General features: G+C 41.3%; 1 protein-coding gene across 3 annotated transcripts in view; it reads left to right on the top strand.

Moving 5' to 3' along the window:
* The window catches only part of LOC138663413 (zinc finger protein 135-like), a 134479-nt gene that overhangs the window by 20095 nt on the left and 95369 nt on the right, over positions 1-19015 (top strand). For 2 of the 3 annotated variants that reach the window (XM_069749609.1, XM_069749607.1), the window contains exons 2-8: positions 10444-10559; positions 12099-12211; positions 17820-17969; positions 18099-18275; positions 18359-18482; positions 18566-18663; positions 18850-18940. In XM_069749609.1, the coding sequence (XP_069605710.1) occupies positions 17892-17969; positions 18099-18275; positions 18359-18482; positions 18566-18663; positions 18850-18940 (568 nt within the window). In that variant the 5' untranslated portion in view covers positions 10444-10559; positions 12099-12211; positions 17820-17891. The remainder of the gene's footprint in view (positions 1-10443; positions 10560-12098; positions 12212-17819; positions 17970-18098; positions 18276-18358; positions 18483-18565; positions 18664-18849; positions 18941-19015) is intronic. The other variant, XM_069749608.1, reaches the window with a different exon arrangement.

The following is a 19015-nucleotide window of genomic DNA, read 5'->3' as shown; positions in this document are numbered from 1 at the left end:
CGGTGGATGCCGTGTCTGGAAGTATATCTGCTTAAGGAACTGTTACTAGCCTGTGACAAAGATCTATCTATAGATCGAAACGCGTCTCTAGACTTTCTCCCCTCTGTGTGCGTCCACATCATCTGTGAATTTTGCCAATTACATGGATTTTAAAATGGATAAATAAAGATTACAATTTTAAGGAGCTGGAACGCCCATCTTTCCTTTTCTGGAAAGGCGAGGTTCCGTGCACCCGTGGCTGTCGCTGAGCGGGCTGTGGCTATTTAGCCTATTTGTTTTATACACTGGATACGTTGGTTTGTCATATTGTAGGGCCAATGCCAATTCTTTTGTAATGATTCCTTTATCTTTGGCTACTTTTATCATATGACAAAATTGTGCTGACTATGATAGCGGGGGATTATATGTCAGCTTCTATAACAATCCTTATTTTTAAATGGCGGAATGTCTCAGACTCTTTTGGCAATGTCACTATGTTGCCGCCCTTGTTCGTGGGTTTAAAAACAACATTGTCTCTTCTGTTAGGTTATATAGACTGTTACATTCATTTCTGCTTAAATTGTCTTTTTTATTTGTATGAGGAATTTTCTCAGAGTCTGCGCTGACCAGCTGAATGAGTAAATCCACACTAGGACAGATAGATGGAGGTGGACGTTTTTTGATCTTGGGGCAATACTAGATGGAATCTTCCTTCCTTCCTCTGTTTTATGATCATGCGCTAATTCTTCCAAGATCTTTGGAGCTTCCTTTTCTGATTCTGTTGAAAACAATTTATGTAAGGATTGGTCATGAGAATGTTTTTTAACCCCTTCACCCCCGGAGCTTTTTCCGTTTTTTTTTCATTTTCGTTTTTCGCTCCCCTCCTTCCCAGAGCCATAACTTTTTTATTTTTCCGTCAATACGGCCATGTGAGGGCTTATTTTTTGCAGGACGAGATGTACTTTTGAACGACACCATTGGTTTTACCATGCCGTGTGACAGAAAATGGGAAAAAAATTCCAAGTGTGACGAAATTGCAAAAAAAGTGCAATCTCACACTTGTTTTTTGTTTGGCTTTTTTGCTAGGTTCACCAAATGCTAAAACTGACCTGCCATTATGATTCTCCAGGTCATTACGAGTTCATAGACACCTAACATGACTAGGTTATTTTTTATCTAAGTGGTGAAAAAAAATTCCAAAGTTTGCTAAAAAAAAAAAAATTGCGCGATTTTCCGATACCCGTAGTGTCTCCAATTTTCGTGATCTGGAGTCAGGTGAAAGCTTATTTTTTTGCGTGCCGAGATGACGTTTTTAGTGATACCATTTTGGTGTAGATACGTTCTTTTCATTGCCCGTTATTGCATTTTAATGCAATGTCGTGGCGACCAAAAAAACATAATTTTGGCATTTTGATTTTTTTCTCGCTACGCCATTTAGCGGTCAGGTTAATCCTTTGTTTTTATTGATAGATTGGGCGATTCTGAACGCGGCGATACCAAATATGTGTAGGTTTGATGTTTTTTTAATTGTTTTATTTTGATTGGGGCGAAAGGGGGGTGATTTTAACTTTTATATATTTTTTATTTTTTTAATATTTTTAAACACTTTTTTTTTAATTTTGGCATGCTTCAATAGCCTCCATAGGAGGATAGAAGCATGCACTACATGATCGCCTCTGCTACATAGAGGTGAAGCACAGATCACCTCTATGTAGCAGAAATGAAGGTGTACTTTGAACGCCGACCACAGGGTGGCGCTCAAAGCAATCGGCCATCAACAACCATAGAGGTCTCAAGGAGACCTCTGGTTGTTATGGCAATGCACCGCTGACCACCGATCATGTGACAGGGGTCAGCGGTGAGAGCACCCCTGGCCGCGCGGCCGGGAGCGCTAGTTAAATGCCGCTGTCAGTGCTTGACAGCGGTATTTAACTAGTTAATGGGCGCGGGCGGATCGCGATTCCGCTCGCGCTCATTGCGCGCACATGTCAGCTGTACAAAACAGCTGACATGTCGCAGCTTTGAGGTGGGCTCACCGCCGGAACCCACCTCAAAGCAGGGGATCTGCCAGCTGACGTACTATTCCGGGGGTTAAAGGTCAGAGATCGTGCAAAAAGCTGCAGATCTTTGATACTTGTAAAAAAAAACAAATTTACTGTCAGGAAAAAAATTAATACCCTTATTAAGGACATCATAATCAGCTTCAGAATACAATACATGACTGCTCAAATTATTGACCTTGTTGTCCGATAGCCTCTATTATGGAAATGACGCTAATCATATTTACGTCTGAATAAAATATTCCTTTTAAAAATTGTTACAAAGACGTTTCCAGAACTTTGCTCTAGGACGTAGCAGAAGATAATGATTCTGAACTCATATTTTCATGTGTTTGTTGTTTTCTCCGTTATACGTTATTCGCCTGCAGGTCTTTGAGGTCTCGTGTGAATTTAGAAGCCCGAGTCTGATGAATGTTTTTAACCCGAGTATCCACATGTTTATCCATTTAGGAATTAATGGATTCAAGGTCATCTGCTGATAATTCTGATGTATCAGATGTACAGTAGCATGTAAAAGTTTGGGCATCCCTGATCAAAATTGCTGTTATTAAGAACAGTTAAGCAAGTTGAAGATGAAATGATCTCTAAAAGGCCTAAAGTTACAGATGACACATTTATTTTGTATTTTAGGTAAAGCATATACACTATGGTTCTAAAGTTTAGGGTCACCCAGACAATTTTGTGTTTTGCATGAAAACTCACGCTTTTATTATTCAAATGAGTTGCCAAATGAATTGAAAATCTAGTCCGGACATTGACAAGGTTCAAAAGAAAGATTTTTATTTGAAATAATAAATTTCTCCTTCATACTTTGCTTTCGTAATAGAATGCTCCCTTTGCAGCAATTACAGCATTGCAGACCTTTGGCTTTCTAGCAGTTAATTTGCTGAGGTAATCTGGAAAAATTTCACCGCATGCTTGCAGAAGCCCCTCCCACAAGTTGGTTTGGCTTGATGGGCACTTTTTGGGTACCATACGGTCAAGCTGCTCCCACAACAGCTCAATGGGGTTGAGATCTGGTGACTGCACTGGCCACTCCATTACAGATAGAATACCAGCTGCCTGCTTCTTCCCTAAATAGTTCTTGCATAATTTGGAGGTGTGCTTTGGGTCATTGTCCTGTTGTAGGATGAAATTGGCTCCAATCAAGCGCTGTCCACAGGGTATGGTATGGTGTTGCAAAATGGAGTGATAGCCTTCCTTATTCAAAATCACTTTTACTTTTTACAAAGCTCCCACTTTACCAGCACCAAAGCAACCCCAGACCATCACATAACCTCCACCATGCTTGACAGATGGCGTCAGTCACTCTTCCAGCATCTTTTCAGTTGTTCTGCGTCTCACAAATGTTCTTCTGTGTCATCCAAACACCTCAAACTTGTATTCATCTGTTCATAACACTTATTTACAATCTTCCTCTGTCCAATGTCTGTGTTCTTTTGCCCATATTAATATTTTCCTTTTTTTAGCCAGTCTCAGATGTGGCTTTTTCTTTGCATCTTTGCCCTGAATGCCAGCATCCTAGTGTCGCCTCTTCACTGTAGACGTTGACACTGGCATTTTGTGTTACTATTTAATGGACCTGTGAGGCGTCGATTTCTCAAACTACAGACTCTAATGTACTTGTCTTGTTGCTCAGTTGTGCAGCAGGGCCTCCCACTTCTCTTTCTACTCTGGTTAGTGCCTGTTTGTGCTCTCCTCTGAAGGGAGTAGTACACACCGTTGTAGGAAATCTTCAGTTTCCTGGCAATTTCTCACATGGAATAGCCTTCATTTCTAAGAACAAGAATAGACTGTCAAGTTTCACTTGAAAGTTGTTTTTTGTGTGGCCATTTTGAGAGTTTAATGGAACCAACAAATGTAATTCTCCAGATTCTGAACTAGATCAATGGAAGGTCAGGTCTATAGGTTCTCTAATCAGCCAAACTGTTTCAGCTGTGCCAACATACTTGCACGAGGGTTTTCAAGGGTATTCTAACTATCCTTTAGCCTTCTTACACAGTTAGCAAACACAAAGTACCATAAGAACACTGGAGTGATTGTAGATGGAAATGGGCCTTTATACACCTATGACGATATTGCATAACAAACCAGATGTTTGCAGCTAAAATAGTCATTTACCACATTAACAATGTATAGATTGTATTTCTGAATCTTTTAATGTTAGCTTCATTGGAAAAAAAACTGTGCTATTCTTTAAAAAATAAGGACATTTCTAAGTGACCCTAAACTTCGGAACGGTAGTGTATATACCGTATATACTCGAGTATAAGCCGAGATTTTCAGCCCAAATTTTTGGGCTGAAATTGCCCCTCTCGGCTTATACTCGAGTTACGGTCGTCGGCAAGTGAGGGGGAGAGAGAACTGTTGCATACTTACCTGTATCTGGTGCTCCCCTTGCCTGTCCTATGGTCTCCGGGTGCCGCAGCTCTTCCTCTGTTCAGCGGTCAAGTAACGGTGACCGCTGACAGAGGAAGAAGCTGCAGTGCCTGGAGACCATCTGTCCGGGATAAGGAGCCAGGGACGCCGGGAACAGGTAAGTATGTCATATTTACCTGTCCGCATTCCACACGTCGGGTGCCGCTCAGTCTTCCCTGTTGTGAATTCTGCTTTTGGGCTCCCTCCGGTGGTTCTAGATGGTAATGCAGTTGTCCCTGAGCTGCAGTCTTGGACAGGTGTATCTGCTGATTGCAATTCTGACTGGGGTATTTAGGTTTGCAGGACTCATTAGTCCTTGCCAGTTGTCAATGTTTCTTGGGAAGTGTTGGATCTCTGCCTGGCCTCCCCTGCTTAGCTGCCAATTCAGCAAAGATAAGTGTCTGTTTCTTTTTCTGTGGCACACATGCTGTGTGCTTATATTCTGTGCTATTCATTTGTTTTCTTAGACTGTGTCAGTGTTTTCTCAGTCTTTGGATTCTCTGGAGTTGCAGATATACGCTCCACATCTTTAGTTAGGTGGTGGAGTTTTTGTATTTTCTGCTGTGGATGTTTTTTGGAAGGATTTTAATACTGACCGCTTAGTATCCTGTCCTATCCTTTCCTATTTATCTAGAAGTGGCCTCTTTTGCTAAATCCTGTTTCCTGCCTGCGTGTGTCTTTTCCTCTACTACTCACAGTCATTATTTGTGGGGGGCTGCCTATCCTTTGGGGTTCTGCTCTGAGGCAAGATAGTATTCCTATTTCCATCTATAGGGGTATTTAGTCCTCCGGCTGTGTCGAGGTGTCTAGGTTTTGTTAGGCACACCCCACGGCTACTTCTAGTTGCAGTGATAAGATCAGGGTTTGCGGTCAGTATAGTTACCACCTACTCCAGTGAAAGTTTTCATGCTGCTCCAAGGTCACCTGATCATAACACTTCCCGTCCTCTTGCTCTGACTGTTCAGGTCAGAGGGCGTGATGACGTACTAGTCTGCGCGCCGCCCTCTGCCTGAACAGTCAGTGCGGAGAGACGCCGAGACTGGACGCTGAGGAGCAGCGGGCAGCAAGAGAGGTGAGTATGTCGGGTTTTTTCTTATTGCAGCAGCAGCAGCATTATTTATGGGGCACATCTTTATATGGCACATCTATGGGGCAATGATGAACGGTGCAGACCATTATATATTGGGCACAGCTTTATATGGCACATCTATGGGGCAATAATGAACGGTGCAGAGCATTATATATGGGGCACGGCTTTATATGGCACATCTATGGGGCAATAATGAACGGTGCAGAGCATTATATATGGGGCACGGCTTTATATGGCACATCTATGGGGCAATAATGAACGGTGCAGAGCATTATATATGGGGCACAGCTTTATATGGCACATCTACGGGGCAATAATGAACGGTGCAGAGCATGATATATGGGGCACAGCTTTATATGGCACATCTATGGGGCAATAATGAACAGTGCAGAGCATTATATATGGGGCACAGCTTTATATGGCACATCTATGGGGCAATAATGAACGGTCCAGAGCATTATATATGGGGCACAGCTTTATATGGCACATCTATGGGGCAATAATGAACGGTGCAGAGCATTATATATGGGGCACAGCTTTATATGGCACATCTATGGGGCAATAATGAACGGTGCAGAGCATTATATATGGCACAGCTTTATATGGCACATCTATGGGGCAATAATGAACGGTGCAGAGCATTATATATGGGGCACAGCTTTATATGGCACATCTATGGGGCAATAATGAACGGTGGAGAGCATTATATATGGGGCACAGCTTTATATGGCACATCTATGGGGCAATAATGAACGGTGCAGAGCATTATATATGGGGCACAGCTTTATATGGCACATCTACGGGGCAATAATGAACGGTGCAGAGCATGATATATGGGGCACAGCTTTATATGGCACATCTATGGGGCAATAATGAACAGTGCAGAGCATTATATATGGGGCACAGCTTTATATGGCACATCTATGGGGCAATAATGAACGGTCCAGAGCATTATATATGGGGCACAGCTTTATATGGCACATCTATGGGGCAATAATGAACGGTGCAGAGCATTATATATGGGGCACAGCTTTATATGGCACATCTATGGGGCAATAATGAACGGTGCAGAGCATTATATATGGCACAGCTTTATATGGCACATCTATGGGGCAATAATGAACGGTGCAGAGCATTATATATGGGGCACAGCTTTATATGGCACATCTATGGGGCAATAATGAACGGTGCAGAGCATTATATATGGGGCACAGCTTTATATGGCACATCTACGGGGCAATAATGAACGGTGCAGAGCATTATATATGGGGCACGGCTTTATATGGCACATCTATGGGGCAATAATGAACGGTGCAGAGCATTATATATGGGGCACAGCTTTATATGGCACATCTATGGGGCAATAATGAACGGTGCAGAGCATTATATATGGGGCACAGCTTTATATGGCACATCTATGGGGCAATAATGAACGGTGCAGAGCATTATATATGGCACAGCTTTATATGGCACATCTATGGGGCAATAATGAACGGTGCAGAGCATTATATATGGGGCACAGCTTTATATGGCACATCTATGGGGCAATAATGAACGGTGCAGAGCATTATATATGGGGCACAGCTTTATATGGCACATCTACGGGGCAATAATGAACGGTGCAGAGCATGATATATGGGGCACAGCTTTATATGGCACATCTATGGGGCAATAATGAACAGTGCAGAGCATTATATATGGGGCACAGCTTTATATGGCACATCTATGGGGCAATAATGAACAGTCCAGAGCATTATATATGGGGCACAGCTTTATATGGCACATCTATGGGGCAATAATGAACGGTGCAGAGCATTATATATGGGGCACAGCTTTATATGGCACATCTATGGGGCAATAATGAACGGTGCAGAGCATTATATATGGCACAGCTTTATATGGCACATCTATGGGGCAATAATGAACGGTGCAGAGCATTATATATGGCACAGCTTTATATGGCACATCTATGGGGCAATAATGAACGGTGCAGAGCATTATATATGGGGCACAGCTTTATATGGCACATCTATGGGGCAATAATGAACGGTGCAGAGCATTATATATGGGGCACAGCTTTATATGGCACATCTATGGGGCAATAATGAACGGTGCAGAGCATTATATATGGAGCACAGCTTTATATGGCACATCTATGGGGCAATAATGAACGGTGCAGAGCATTATATGGGGCACAGCTTTATATGGCACATCTATGGGGCAATAATGAACGGTGCAGAGCATTATATGGGGCACAGCTTTATATGGAGCATCTTATGGGGCAATAATGAACGGTACAGAGCATTATATGGGGCACAGCTTTATATGGAGCATCTTATGGGGCAATAATGAACGGTACAGAGCATTCTATATGGCACAGCTTTAAATGGAGCATCTATGGGGCAATAATGAACAGTATGGAGCATTATATATGTCTCAATTAATTTTACTTTTATTGGTATCTATTTTTATTTTTGAAATTCACCGGTAGCTGCTGCATTTTCCACCCTAGGCTTATACTCGAGTCAATAAGTTTTCCCAGTTTTTTGTGGCAAAATTATAGGGGGTCGGCTTATACTCGGGTCGGCTTATACTCGAGTATATACGGTATATAAAATTGGCTGATGCCAACGTTTAGGCACCCTGAATGGTTAGTAACTAGTAACACCCCCTTTTGCAAGTATCACAGGTTGTAAATGCATTTTGTTGCCAGACAAAAGTCTTTTTTTTTTTTTTTTTTTTAGGTATTTTCATCCAATTTTCCTTGGAAAACTTTTCTAGTTCTGTGAGATTCCTGGGTCGTCTTGCATCCTCTGCTATTTTGAGGTCTAGCCACAGATTTTCAATGATGTTCACATCAGGGGGCTATGAGGGCCATTGTAAAAACTTCAGCTTGTGCCTTTTGAGGTCATCTGTTGTGGATTGTGACGTGTGTTTAGGATCATTATCCATTTGTAGAAGCCATCCTCTTTTCACCTTTAGCTTTTTTACACATGGTGTTATGTTTGCTGTATAAGGGTAGGGTTACCCCCTAATAATACTGAAACCTATGGGTACCAAAGGAGGACCCCTCCTTAATCTGTAATGAGGTCAGATATCAACTATTAACGCCAAATTGACTACTAATAATTAATGTCCACTTAATACCACAACGTTATCTTTACCTTATACTATACACTAACTGTTATCTATTCCTTATACTATATACTGAGACAAAACCGTGTATCAATAAAGGGCATTTATTACACTTACACAAGTCTGCAGTCTATAACATACATATATATTTATACCCAAGCTGGCGATTATAAATATATGTATACACATGTACGGATACTACAGCTCTAATACAGTAATCTCACTACAGTATACAATAATATAACAATATCACACAGTAAAAACCCACCCTGAATTACCTGTCTAAATTACCCAATCACACAATATCAGCCCTCCCACCTATGTCTCGGCTATCCCTGAGGCCTAGTATACTCAGCCATGTGTGTAAGTCCATCCTTGTCCCAGGAATCCAGCAAGGCAAGAGAGAGAACCACCTGGTCTTGTCCCGTCTATGTGACCAACTAAAAGAGGTGTCCAGCCCCAGGTGTGGGGGATGAGGTCTCGGTCTATTGTCCACTAAGATGCATCCCCTCAGTCCTAAATGAAACTTGTTTTCTAGCTCATGGCAGCTTTGTTTTACAGTAGGCTGGAAGGGGGGCTTTGCTCCATGTGGCATACATGTATATATAAATGTGTATATACATAAAACATACACTAAACACATCTCTATATAGAGATATACATTTTGGGGCACTTCCCTTCTTCTACATTCCCCCTATTGTTGAGAACACAACAATGACATTTGATGGAAGTGTTGTACTGGGATTTATTTGCCTATTTAACCCCAAAAATAAATTGTGACAATTCAGGATGGAATGAAGTATAATACTGCACTTAGGTACCTAGACATCATCCACACGGCCATCAGCTCTTCCCTGCCGTTCATTGTAACCCACATCTCTATCCACAGAGTACACCATCTTCTTTCTTGAGTCTTTTGTTATCAAAGTCTTTTTGCTATGTCTTTTCTCTGTGGTCATTACCGGTCTTCAGGTGTCGGCCTATCCCAATGTCATCTTTCTCCAGTTGTGACCGGTGAGACTCAGGAATGGCTTCACCCTCACAGTCCATAGGTCAGTCAACATCATCCTGTGTGCACCAGTCACCCTGCCAGACTTCACGTTACACTCCTATAGCTTGATTCAGCAGGATTTTGAGTATGTCTGGCAAGATGAGACTGCTGAATGTCACAGGTTTGGTTTTTATTTTTTTTTACGGACTCAGGCACTGGAAAAGACTGGACTCAGGCACTTGAAACGACTTTCATCAGACATGCATCAGACACGACTTCCATCAGGCTTTTCTGTAATCTTGATTGAAGATTGTTGATGAGGTTCCTCCATGGAGAGATACGCAGATCTGTACTAGGCAGGTCAGAATTTCTTAAGTAGGGAGTGATGTCACAATACCTAAGTGGACTGTGGGAAAATTACACCGTCTAATTGTAACCGACATTCAATCCATCCCTTACGAACTTCACCATTGCTAGAGAAGAGAAGCGAGGTGGATACTTCGCGCAGGCGCATTGACCTCTCAGATTAAACGAGAGAATAGACATGTTGGTCTTTTTGTAAAAAGTTAATGGTAATGTATAATTCATTTATAACTCATGTCATTGATGGTGCGTCATTTGGAATGCTTTTAAATGTATATGTTGTTTGATTTCCTCACTTTTTTATACTTATGTTCTGATGCACGGTGGTTATGTTCACCGCGACGCTTAGTGATGGGAGGAGTTAATTGGCTTGTATAGTTAAAAAAGCCCTCCCTGCTTCCGTTTAGCGTCAGGACCTGTTGAAGTGCCGTGGGCACGAAACGGCCGTCGTCCTTCTTTGTCCACATCCCTCCCTGCTGTCTTTTGATACATGTCCTAATAAAGTGGTGACTTTTTTACCTAGGTAAGTGCGCTCCATTCCTTCATATCTTCATTGCTTTTGCACTCTCAATGTATTTTTGGTGAATAGATCTAGGACTCCGATAAATTATCCCTCACAAAGGTCAAACCACCGATAGATATGCATATACTGAAATTGATAAAATCAATAATGTTAAAATCCAAACATATATATAAATAAAATTGAATCTAAAAAAATAGTTTTCAAAAAAACTACGGTAATCTAAAACACTGAACTCAATTTATAAACTCTACAATTACAAAAGTGCCCCAAAACCGACTCATTAAGGCTAGTTTCACACTAGCGTCTTCCTGATCTGCGGAGGGCTGCGGGCTTCCTCCGTGAAGCCCTGCCCTCAGCCGCACCTCCGCCGCTATCTCTGCCTACTTCTGCATGTGGCCTGCGTACCTATCTTTAACATTAGGTACGTAGGTCGTGCGGCTGTATGCGGATGCTTCTGCATGCGTCGTTTTGACGATGCGGAGAAAAAAAAATTGCTACAAGCTGTGTCCTTCGCTGGTCGCTGCATCGTCAAAACTACGCATGTGGAAGCATCCGCATACAGCCGCACGACCTGCGTACCTAATGTTAAAGATAGGTACGCAGGCCGCATGCGGGCCGCATGCAGAAGTAGGCGGAGATAGCGGCGGAGGTGCGGCTGACGGCGGGGCTTCGCGGAGGAAGTCCGCAGATCAGGAAAACGCTAGTGTGAAACTAGCCTAAGGCCTTGTGGTGTTAAGGCCCCTAATTGATAAATCCACCATCTTTCTCTCTTTGCTAATTGTTTGCTCAAGTCACCTTCCTCTGAAGCCCAAAGAAACTAAATCTATTCACACGAATTTTTAACAGGTTAGGATTACATTGATGATATCGTTTAAAATGCCTAGGAATTGTTTTTAGATCTGAGTCATTATTGTTTTAGCTTTCTATGTCTAGACAGTGTTCTCTGGTCCTCACCTTTAGTTGTCTACTGGTGAGACCCACATAGATTTTTCTGCAAGGACATTCTGCCACATAGATGACAACTTTCGAGCTACAGTACATGTGATGTGTTTCCTTATTTCATATGTTTTTGAACCATCATGATTAGCAAATTTCTTACCAAATTTACGCAGGCTTTGCAGATACCACATGGGAAGAAGCCATTATTTTCTTTTTCCACTTTTATTTCCCTGTTGTTTAGATAGTTCATAGTGACTATGAACAAGGCGATCCCGTAGATTTTTTGAGCGTCTTGCCACAATAGACGGATAAGGAGGCAAAATTGTTTTTAGGATAGGATCAGTAGACAGAATGTTCCAGTGATCAGAAATGATCTGCTTAAAGCTATGCCACTGTGAATGATAATTTGTAATCAGACCTACCTCTCCATCAGTATTTTCTTTTTGAAGCATTGAACTGTTTTTATATAACAGAGAGTTGCGTGATGAATGTTTCGCTCGTTGAAAACCTTTTTTGATTCTTCGATTACTATGTCCTCTGGCTTTACAACGTTCAGTCAATTCTCTCGATTGTAATAAAAAGTCTTCTTCTTCTGAACAGATTCTTCTTAACCTCAGGAATTGACCCACCGGTATTCCTTGGATTGTGGATTTTGGATGTGAAGAGGTTCCAAAAGGGAATTCGCTGCCGTAGGCTTCCAGAAAATAGTTGTGGTAAGATGTCCGTCAGGATTAGTGGAAATCATCAAATCCAAAAATTCAACAGTTTTGCCATAATGGAATGTCAATTTAATGTTATATCTGTTGTCGTTTAGCTTTCCCATCAAATCCTCCAATTCTCTTACATTGCCCTCAAAAATGAAAAAAATATCATCAATATAGCAAATCCACTTCTGGATTTTCTCAATACCAGAAGTGGATTCACTTTGAAAAATTCTACGCTCCCAGTACCCCAAAAAATAAATTTGCGTATGAGGGGCGCAAGCCCTCATGGCCGTACCTTGTTGTTGTAGATAAAAAAATTTATTAAACGTAAAAGTATTGTGTGTTAAATGAATTTCAACAAAATATTGAGGAGCTCACTCAAAGACTTATCCATGCTGCTTGCTTGGAGAAAACAACTTATAGCTTCCAATCCGTCTTGATGTACAATGGAGGTGTATAATGTTTCTACATCTGCAGTAACCAACAGCATTTCCTCTCCCAAAATAATATGATCTAAATGACCAAGAACTGCCGTGGTATCTTTTACATGTGATGGTAACTCAGATACTAAAGGTTTTAAATAGTGATCCACCACTTTGCATATCACTTCACAGAGGGTATCATTCCCAGAGACTATTGGTCTCCCCGGAGGATTCTCCGCATCTTTGTGTATTTTTGGAATTAGGTAGAATGTCATCAGTTTTGGATTCAATTTTTTGTAGAGATCCAATAGTCTCTTGGGAATGATGTCCTGTTCAAATGCCTTAGATAAAATCTTCACAAGTGTTTCCTGATACTGTGTTGTGGGGTTGAATGTTAATTATTTATAACATCTTGAATAATTCAACAATTTTAACGCCTGTTGTTCATACATCTCTCGTGGCCATATGACAGTATTGCCGCCTTTATCGGCGTTTTTGAATACTACATCATCCCATTGCTCTATTTCTTTGAGAGCTTCCCTCTCCTCATTATTTAAATTGGATCTACTTTTAATCTTCGTTGATAAGTTTTCTATTTGATTACTTACCACTTTGGTGAATACTTCAACAGCTGGTACCAATGAAAGGGCTGGGAATTTCTTTGACGTTGGGACCAATTGTAACGGAAAACTGTTTCCATCCTCCTCATTTTCATCTAATAAGGACTGCAGAATTTCCAATGTTTGTCTTTCTTCTTTAGTTGGGAACATTTCATATAGATCATGTTTGTAATGTAATTTCTTGAGAATCAATTTTCATTCAAATAAATGAACATCCTTTATTGCCGAAAACGTGTCTATTTGAGATGAGGGAGAAAATGTTAAGCCTTTTTGTAACAGAGTTATTTGTGCTGTAGATAAAATATGTGAAGAGAGGTTGATTACCTTCAAAGAGTCATCACGATATCCTTTATTAAAAAAATTATTTTTTTCATAACCCCTCTTCTTGTAATATTGATGTGTTCTTTGTCTCTCCGGTTCTGAGAGTGAGGCACTGCTTTCTACCACTGATGATAAGGATTGGATAGATGAGCTTCTTGAAATCCTTCCACCATTCTCTTGTTTTCTCATTTGCCATCTAAATATTTTCTGATTTTGATAATCAATTAGATCCCGTTTATATTTTTTTGTTTGTCTGCACAGATTATCTTTTCCCATTTTTCAAAATCTTTATCAAAATTGAGAAGGGCTTCTTTATATTTATCTGTATTCATGTTATTTTGTAAATCTTTACTTAGGCCATCAATATCTTGCTCTATTTTTTTCATAGATTTATAATTTTTTTTCTATAATCGTTTGAATGAATTCCATAGAGCAACTGTGGGCCGCCTTAATCCATCTCTCTACCAAAATGTCATCCTCAAGTTCAAAAGTGGGGAACGTTTGAATCCTCAAACCACGCGCTATATTTTTTTGCTCAACATAATTTCTTAAAGAGATATTAGTTCACCATATTTTTGTTTTTTTTGTAAAGTAGAGTTTTATATTTTTTCAGCGTTTCATGATTAGAAAAAGAATATTGATGTATTGTCGTGCCAGTACCTTTTCTGAAAATATCCGTTGCTTTAGCCAGCCAGGAATTCTCCCTGGCTTTAAAATCCATTTGGACTCACTGTTCAAAAAACAGCTTAAGCAATTAAATAAAGACAAAAGTCCTTACAGTTTACACTAACCCATCACATGCGGGCAGCAATTCTTACAAACATAAAGCTACTGTATTTTTTGTGTACCCCCTAAGATATTATCTATTGAGGACAAAAAATAAATTGAAGTGACAAAAAAAACCTCCTTATAAATATAAATTTTTATTAATTCATTCAAGAAACAGTACTAAAATTCAGAAACCAAGGTACTAGATAAAAAGAGGTTAATCTACATGCTATCCATCACATTAATTTCATTTGCATCCCTCTGAAAAAACTACCTAATTAATGACCCATAGTCTATCTGAAAGTTGTACAATGATCAGTAAAACAGTAAAGTGCCCAGTGCTATGAAGTGTAAAAAATTATTATATATAATTTATCAAAATATGTAAACAAGTACCAAAAAACACCCAGTGGCGCTATTCTTTGGTTTTCAGATTTCTATATAAAAAAGATTTTTAAGTAGATCATAACGGACATGCTATGTCTTTTCTCTGTGGTCATTACCTGTGTTCAGGTGTCGGCCTATCCCAATGTCATCTTTCTCCAGTTGTGACCGGTGAGACGCTGGAACGGCTTCACCCTCACAGTCCATACAGACTTCACGTTACTCTCCTATAGCTTGATTTAGCAGGATTTTGAGTATGTCTGGCAAGATGAGACTGCTGAATGTCACAGGTTTGTTTTTTGCTTTTTTCACGGACTCGGGCACTGGAAAAGACTGGACTCAGGCACTTGAAACGACTTTCATCAGACATGCATCAGACACGACTTCCATCAGGCTCTTCTGTAATCTTGATTGAAGATTGTTGATGAGGTTCCTCCATGGACAGATACGCAGATCTTTACTAGGCAGGTCAGAATTTCTTAAGTAGGGAGTGATGTCACAATACCTAAGTGGACTGTGGGAAAATTACACCGTCTAATTCTAACCGATATTCAATCCATCCCTTACGAACTTCACCATTGCTAGGGTTAAAGTGGCAAATACCTTAGATGAGGGGACCTGTCCCTAGGGAACCTTACTCTTTTCCCCATTCACACAAAATACATATTACAATTCCATAATGCAAATAGAGACTTAAGCTCTACTGGCTGTAAATGCATGGACACCTTCACATGAACACACTTACTGAGTATGTCCATGTACAGGTAGTCCTGCACTTCCACCTAAAGTGTCTATATGCACACATATGGAATTTACTACACAGTAACATTACAATGAATATAACATCATTATTATATACAATATATATATTTGTAGGGGGTTTCGAGGATCCGAGTAACAACTTGTGTGCAGCAAGTTTTGCGCATGGCGAGTTTTGCGCGTGGCGAGTTTTGTGTGGTGCCTTTTGAGTATGTGCAAGTTTTGTGTGAGGCAAATTTTGCATGTGTTGCAACTTTTGTGCATGTGGCAATTTTTCCGCGTGTGCAAGTTTTGCGTGTGGCGAGTTTTCCATGAGGTGAGTTTTGCACTTGTGGCGAGTTTTGCAAGAGCCTAGTTTTTGCATGTGGCGAGTTCTGCGCGTGGCGAGTTTTGAGCGGCGACTTTTGTGTTTCGACTTTTATGTGGCGAGGTTGGAGAATGTGTGGTGAAATGTGTGCTGAGGGTGATATGTGTTCAAGCACGTGGTAGTGTGTGGCGCATTTTGTGTGTGTGTTCATATCCCCGTGTGTGGTGAGTATCCCATGTCGGGGCCCCACCTTAGCAACTGTACGGTATATACTCTTTGGCGCCATCGCTCTCACTCTTTACGTCCCCCTTGTTCACATCTGGCAGCTGTCAATTTGCCTCCAACACTTTTCCTTTCATTTTTTCCCATTATGTAGATAGGGGCAAAATTGTTTGGTGAATTGGAAAGCACGGGGTTAAAATTTCACCTCACAACATAGCCTATGACGCTCTCAGGGTCCGGACGTGTGACTGTGCAAAATTTTGTGGCTGTAGCTGCGACACCTCCAACACTTTTACTTTCACTTTTTCCCCATTATGTAGATAGGGGCAAAATAGTTTGGTGAATTGGAAAGCGCGGGGTTAAAATTTCACCTCACAACATAGCCTATGACGCTCTCAGGGTCCAGACGTGTGACTGTGCAAGATTTGGTGGCTGTAGTTTCGACGCCTCCAACACTTTTCCTTTCACTTTTTTCCCCATTATGTAGATAGGGGCAAAATTGTTTGGTGAATTGGAACGCGCGGGGTTAAAATTTCGCCTCACAACATAGCCTATGACGCTCTCGGGGTCCAGACGTGTGACTGTGCAAAATTTTGTGGCTGTAGCTTCGACGCCTCCAACACTTTTCCTTTCACTTTTTTCCCCATTATGTAGATAGGGGCAAAATTGTTTGGTGAATTGGAATGCGCGGGGTTAAAATTTCACCTCACAACATAGCCTATGACGCTCTCAGGGTCCAGACGTGTGACTGTGCAAGATTTGGTGGCTGTAGTTTCGACGCCTCCAACACTTTTCCTTTCACTTTTTTCCCCATTATGTAGATAGGGGCAAAATTGTTTGGTGAATTGGAACGCGCGGGGTTAAAGTTTCGCCTCACAACATAGCCTATGACGCTCTCGGGGTCCAGACGTGTGACTGCGCAAAATTTTGTGGCTGTAGCTTCGACGCCTCCAACACTTTTCCGATCACTTTTTTCCCCATTATGTAGATAGGGGCAAAATTGTTTGGTGAATTGGAATGCGCGGGGTTAAAATTTCACCTCACAACATAGCCTATGACGCTCTCGGGGTCCAGACGTGTGACTGTGCAAAATTTTGTGGCTGTAGCTTCGACGCCTCCAACACTTTTCCTTTCACTTTTTCCCCATTATGTAGATAGGGGCAAAATTGTTTGGTGAATTGGAACGCGCGGGGTTAAAATTTCTCACAACATAGCCTATGACGCTCTCGGGGTCCAGACGTGTGACTGTGCAAAATTTTGTTTCTGTAGCTTCGACGCCTCCAACACTTTTCCTTTCACTTTTTTCCCCATTATGTAGATAGGGGCAAAATTGTTTGGTGAATTGGAACGCGCGGGGTTAAAATTTCACCTCACAACATAGCCTATGACGCTCTCAGGGTCCAGACGTGTGACTGTGCAAGATTTGGTGGCTGTAGTTTCGACGCCTACAACACTTTTCCTTTCACTTTTTTCCCTATTATGTAGATAGGGGCAAAATTGTTTGGTGAATTGGAAAGCGCGGGGTTAAAATTTCACCTCACAATATAGCCTATGACGCTCTCGGGGTCCAGACGTGTGACTGTGCAAAATTTTGTGGCTGTAGCTGCGACGGTGCAGATGCCAATCCCGGACATACATACACACATACACACACACACACACACACATTCAGCTTTATATATTAGATGTAAAGAGGAAAACAAAATACTGTATAATAATAAATCTCCTCATATGTTTCCCTTATTATCTCCAGTAATTGTATTATTACGCAGGATTTTTATGATGTTACATCGGCTCATCATCTTCTCATTCAGGTCTCTACAATATCGGATCCTCTCAGTGAAGATCTTCTATATAAGAGAATTTTCCTGATTTACCCATCAAAGATGGATATGGACAGAGACAAGATGGCGGAGAGGATATTACACCTCACCCTAGAGATCCTCTTCCGTCTTACTGGAGAGGTGAGAGATTCTGATGACGTCACATGACATCATTCTTATCTATGGGAATAACAGATGGACAGAACTGAAGAGGTAAGGACTCTGGAAATGTCAGTAGTGAGATTTATTAATGTGTCTCTCCATAACCAGGCTTACACAGTAGTGAAGAAGACCTCTAGTGAGCGCTGTCAGGACCCTGTGTCTGAGGGATGGGGAAGACCCCTGAGCCCAATCATGTGGTCTCCACCTCACCCCCTGATACATGAGGACATCAATAACCAGATCCTAGAACTCACCTACAAGATGATTGAGCTGCTGACAGGAGAGGTGACACTGCTGGGAATGCTGGGACATTATACAGTAACGTTATGAATCGATCGGGGAGATGACGGTATCATTGTATGTGACAGGTTCCCATAAGGTGTCAGGATGTCGCCGTCTATTTCTCCATGGAGGAGTGGGAGTATTTAGAAGGACACAAAGATCTGTACAATGACATCATGATGCAGGTTCCCCAGCCCCTCACATCACCAGGTAATGGACAGGACTAAATACACGCGGCCTATAATTATCTGTATGTAAAGAATGAATTCAGTCCCTGTATGTATTTTCTCCAGATCTATCCAGTAACAGGACAACACCAGAGAGATGTTTCCACCCTCTTCTTCCAGAGGACTGTAAACAAGAAGATCCCAATGTTCCTCAGGATCATCAGGTAGATGGAGAGAAGGTGTCACGAGATTTCCCCTATGATGTGTAGATGGCTGTGAAGGTCTTGTTTTATCCAACAGTATTATATGTTTTATACTTGTGCAATGAGAACGGTGGAGATGGCAGGATTAGAGCTGACCATAGATGTGACTTCTCCATCTGTCGGTGACTTTTATTATATTTGTTTCAGGGTGAAGATCTGACCCCTATTAATACTACAGAGACATATGTGAGGGGTGATGAGTGGTGTAAAGAGGAGATTCCTACATATGACTACCCAGGTGAGTAGTAACCACTAAATGCAGAGAAATCACAGATTCTTCTCAGTCACCGCCTGTGGCTGCTTTATCGGTGAT

Source organism: Ranitomeya imitator, chromosome 2 (genome assembly GCF_032444005.1).
Source record: "Ranitomeya imitator isolate aRanImi1 chromosome 2, aRanImi1.pri, whole genome shotgun sequence".
NCBI lineage: Eukaryota > Metazoa > Chordata > Amphibia > Anura > Dendrobatidae > Ranitomeya > Ranitomeya imitator.
The sequence above is the reverse complement of the archived record's forward strand: the minus strand, read 5'-3'. Positions and strand labels throughout refer to the sequence as shown.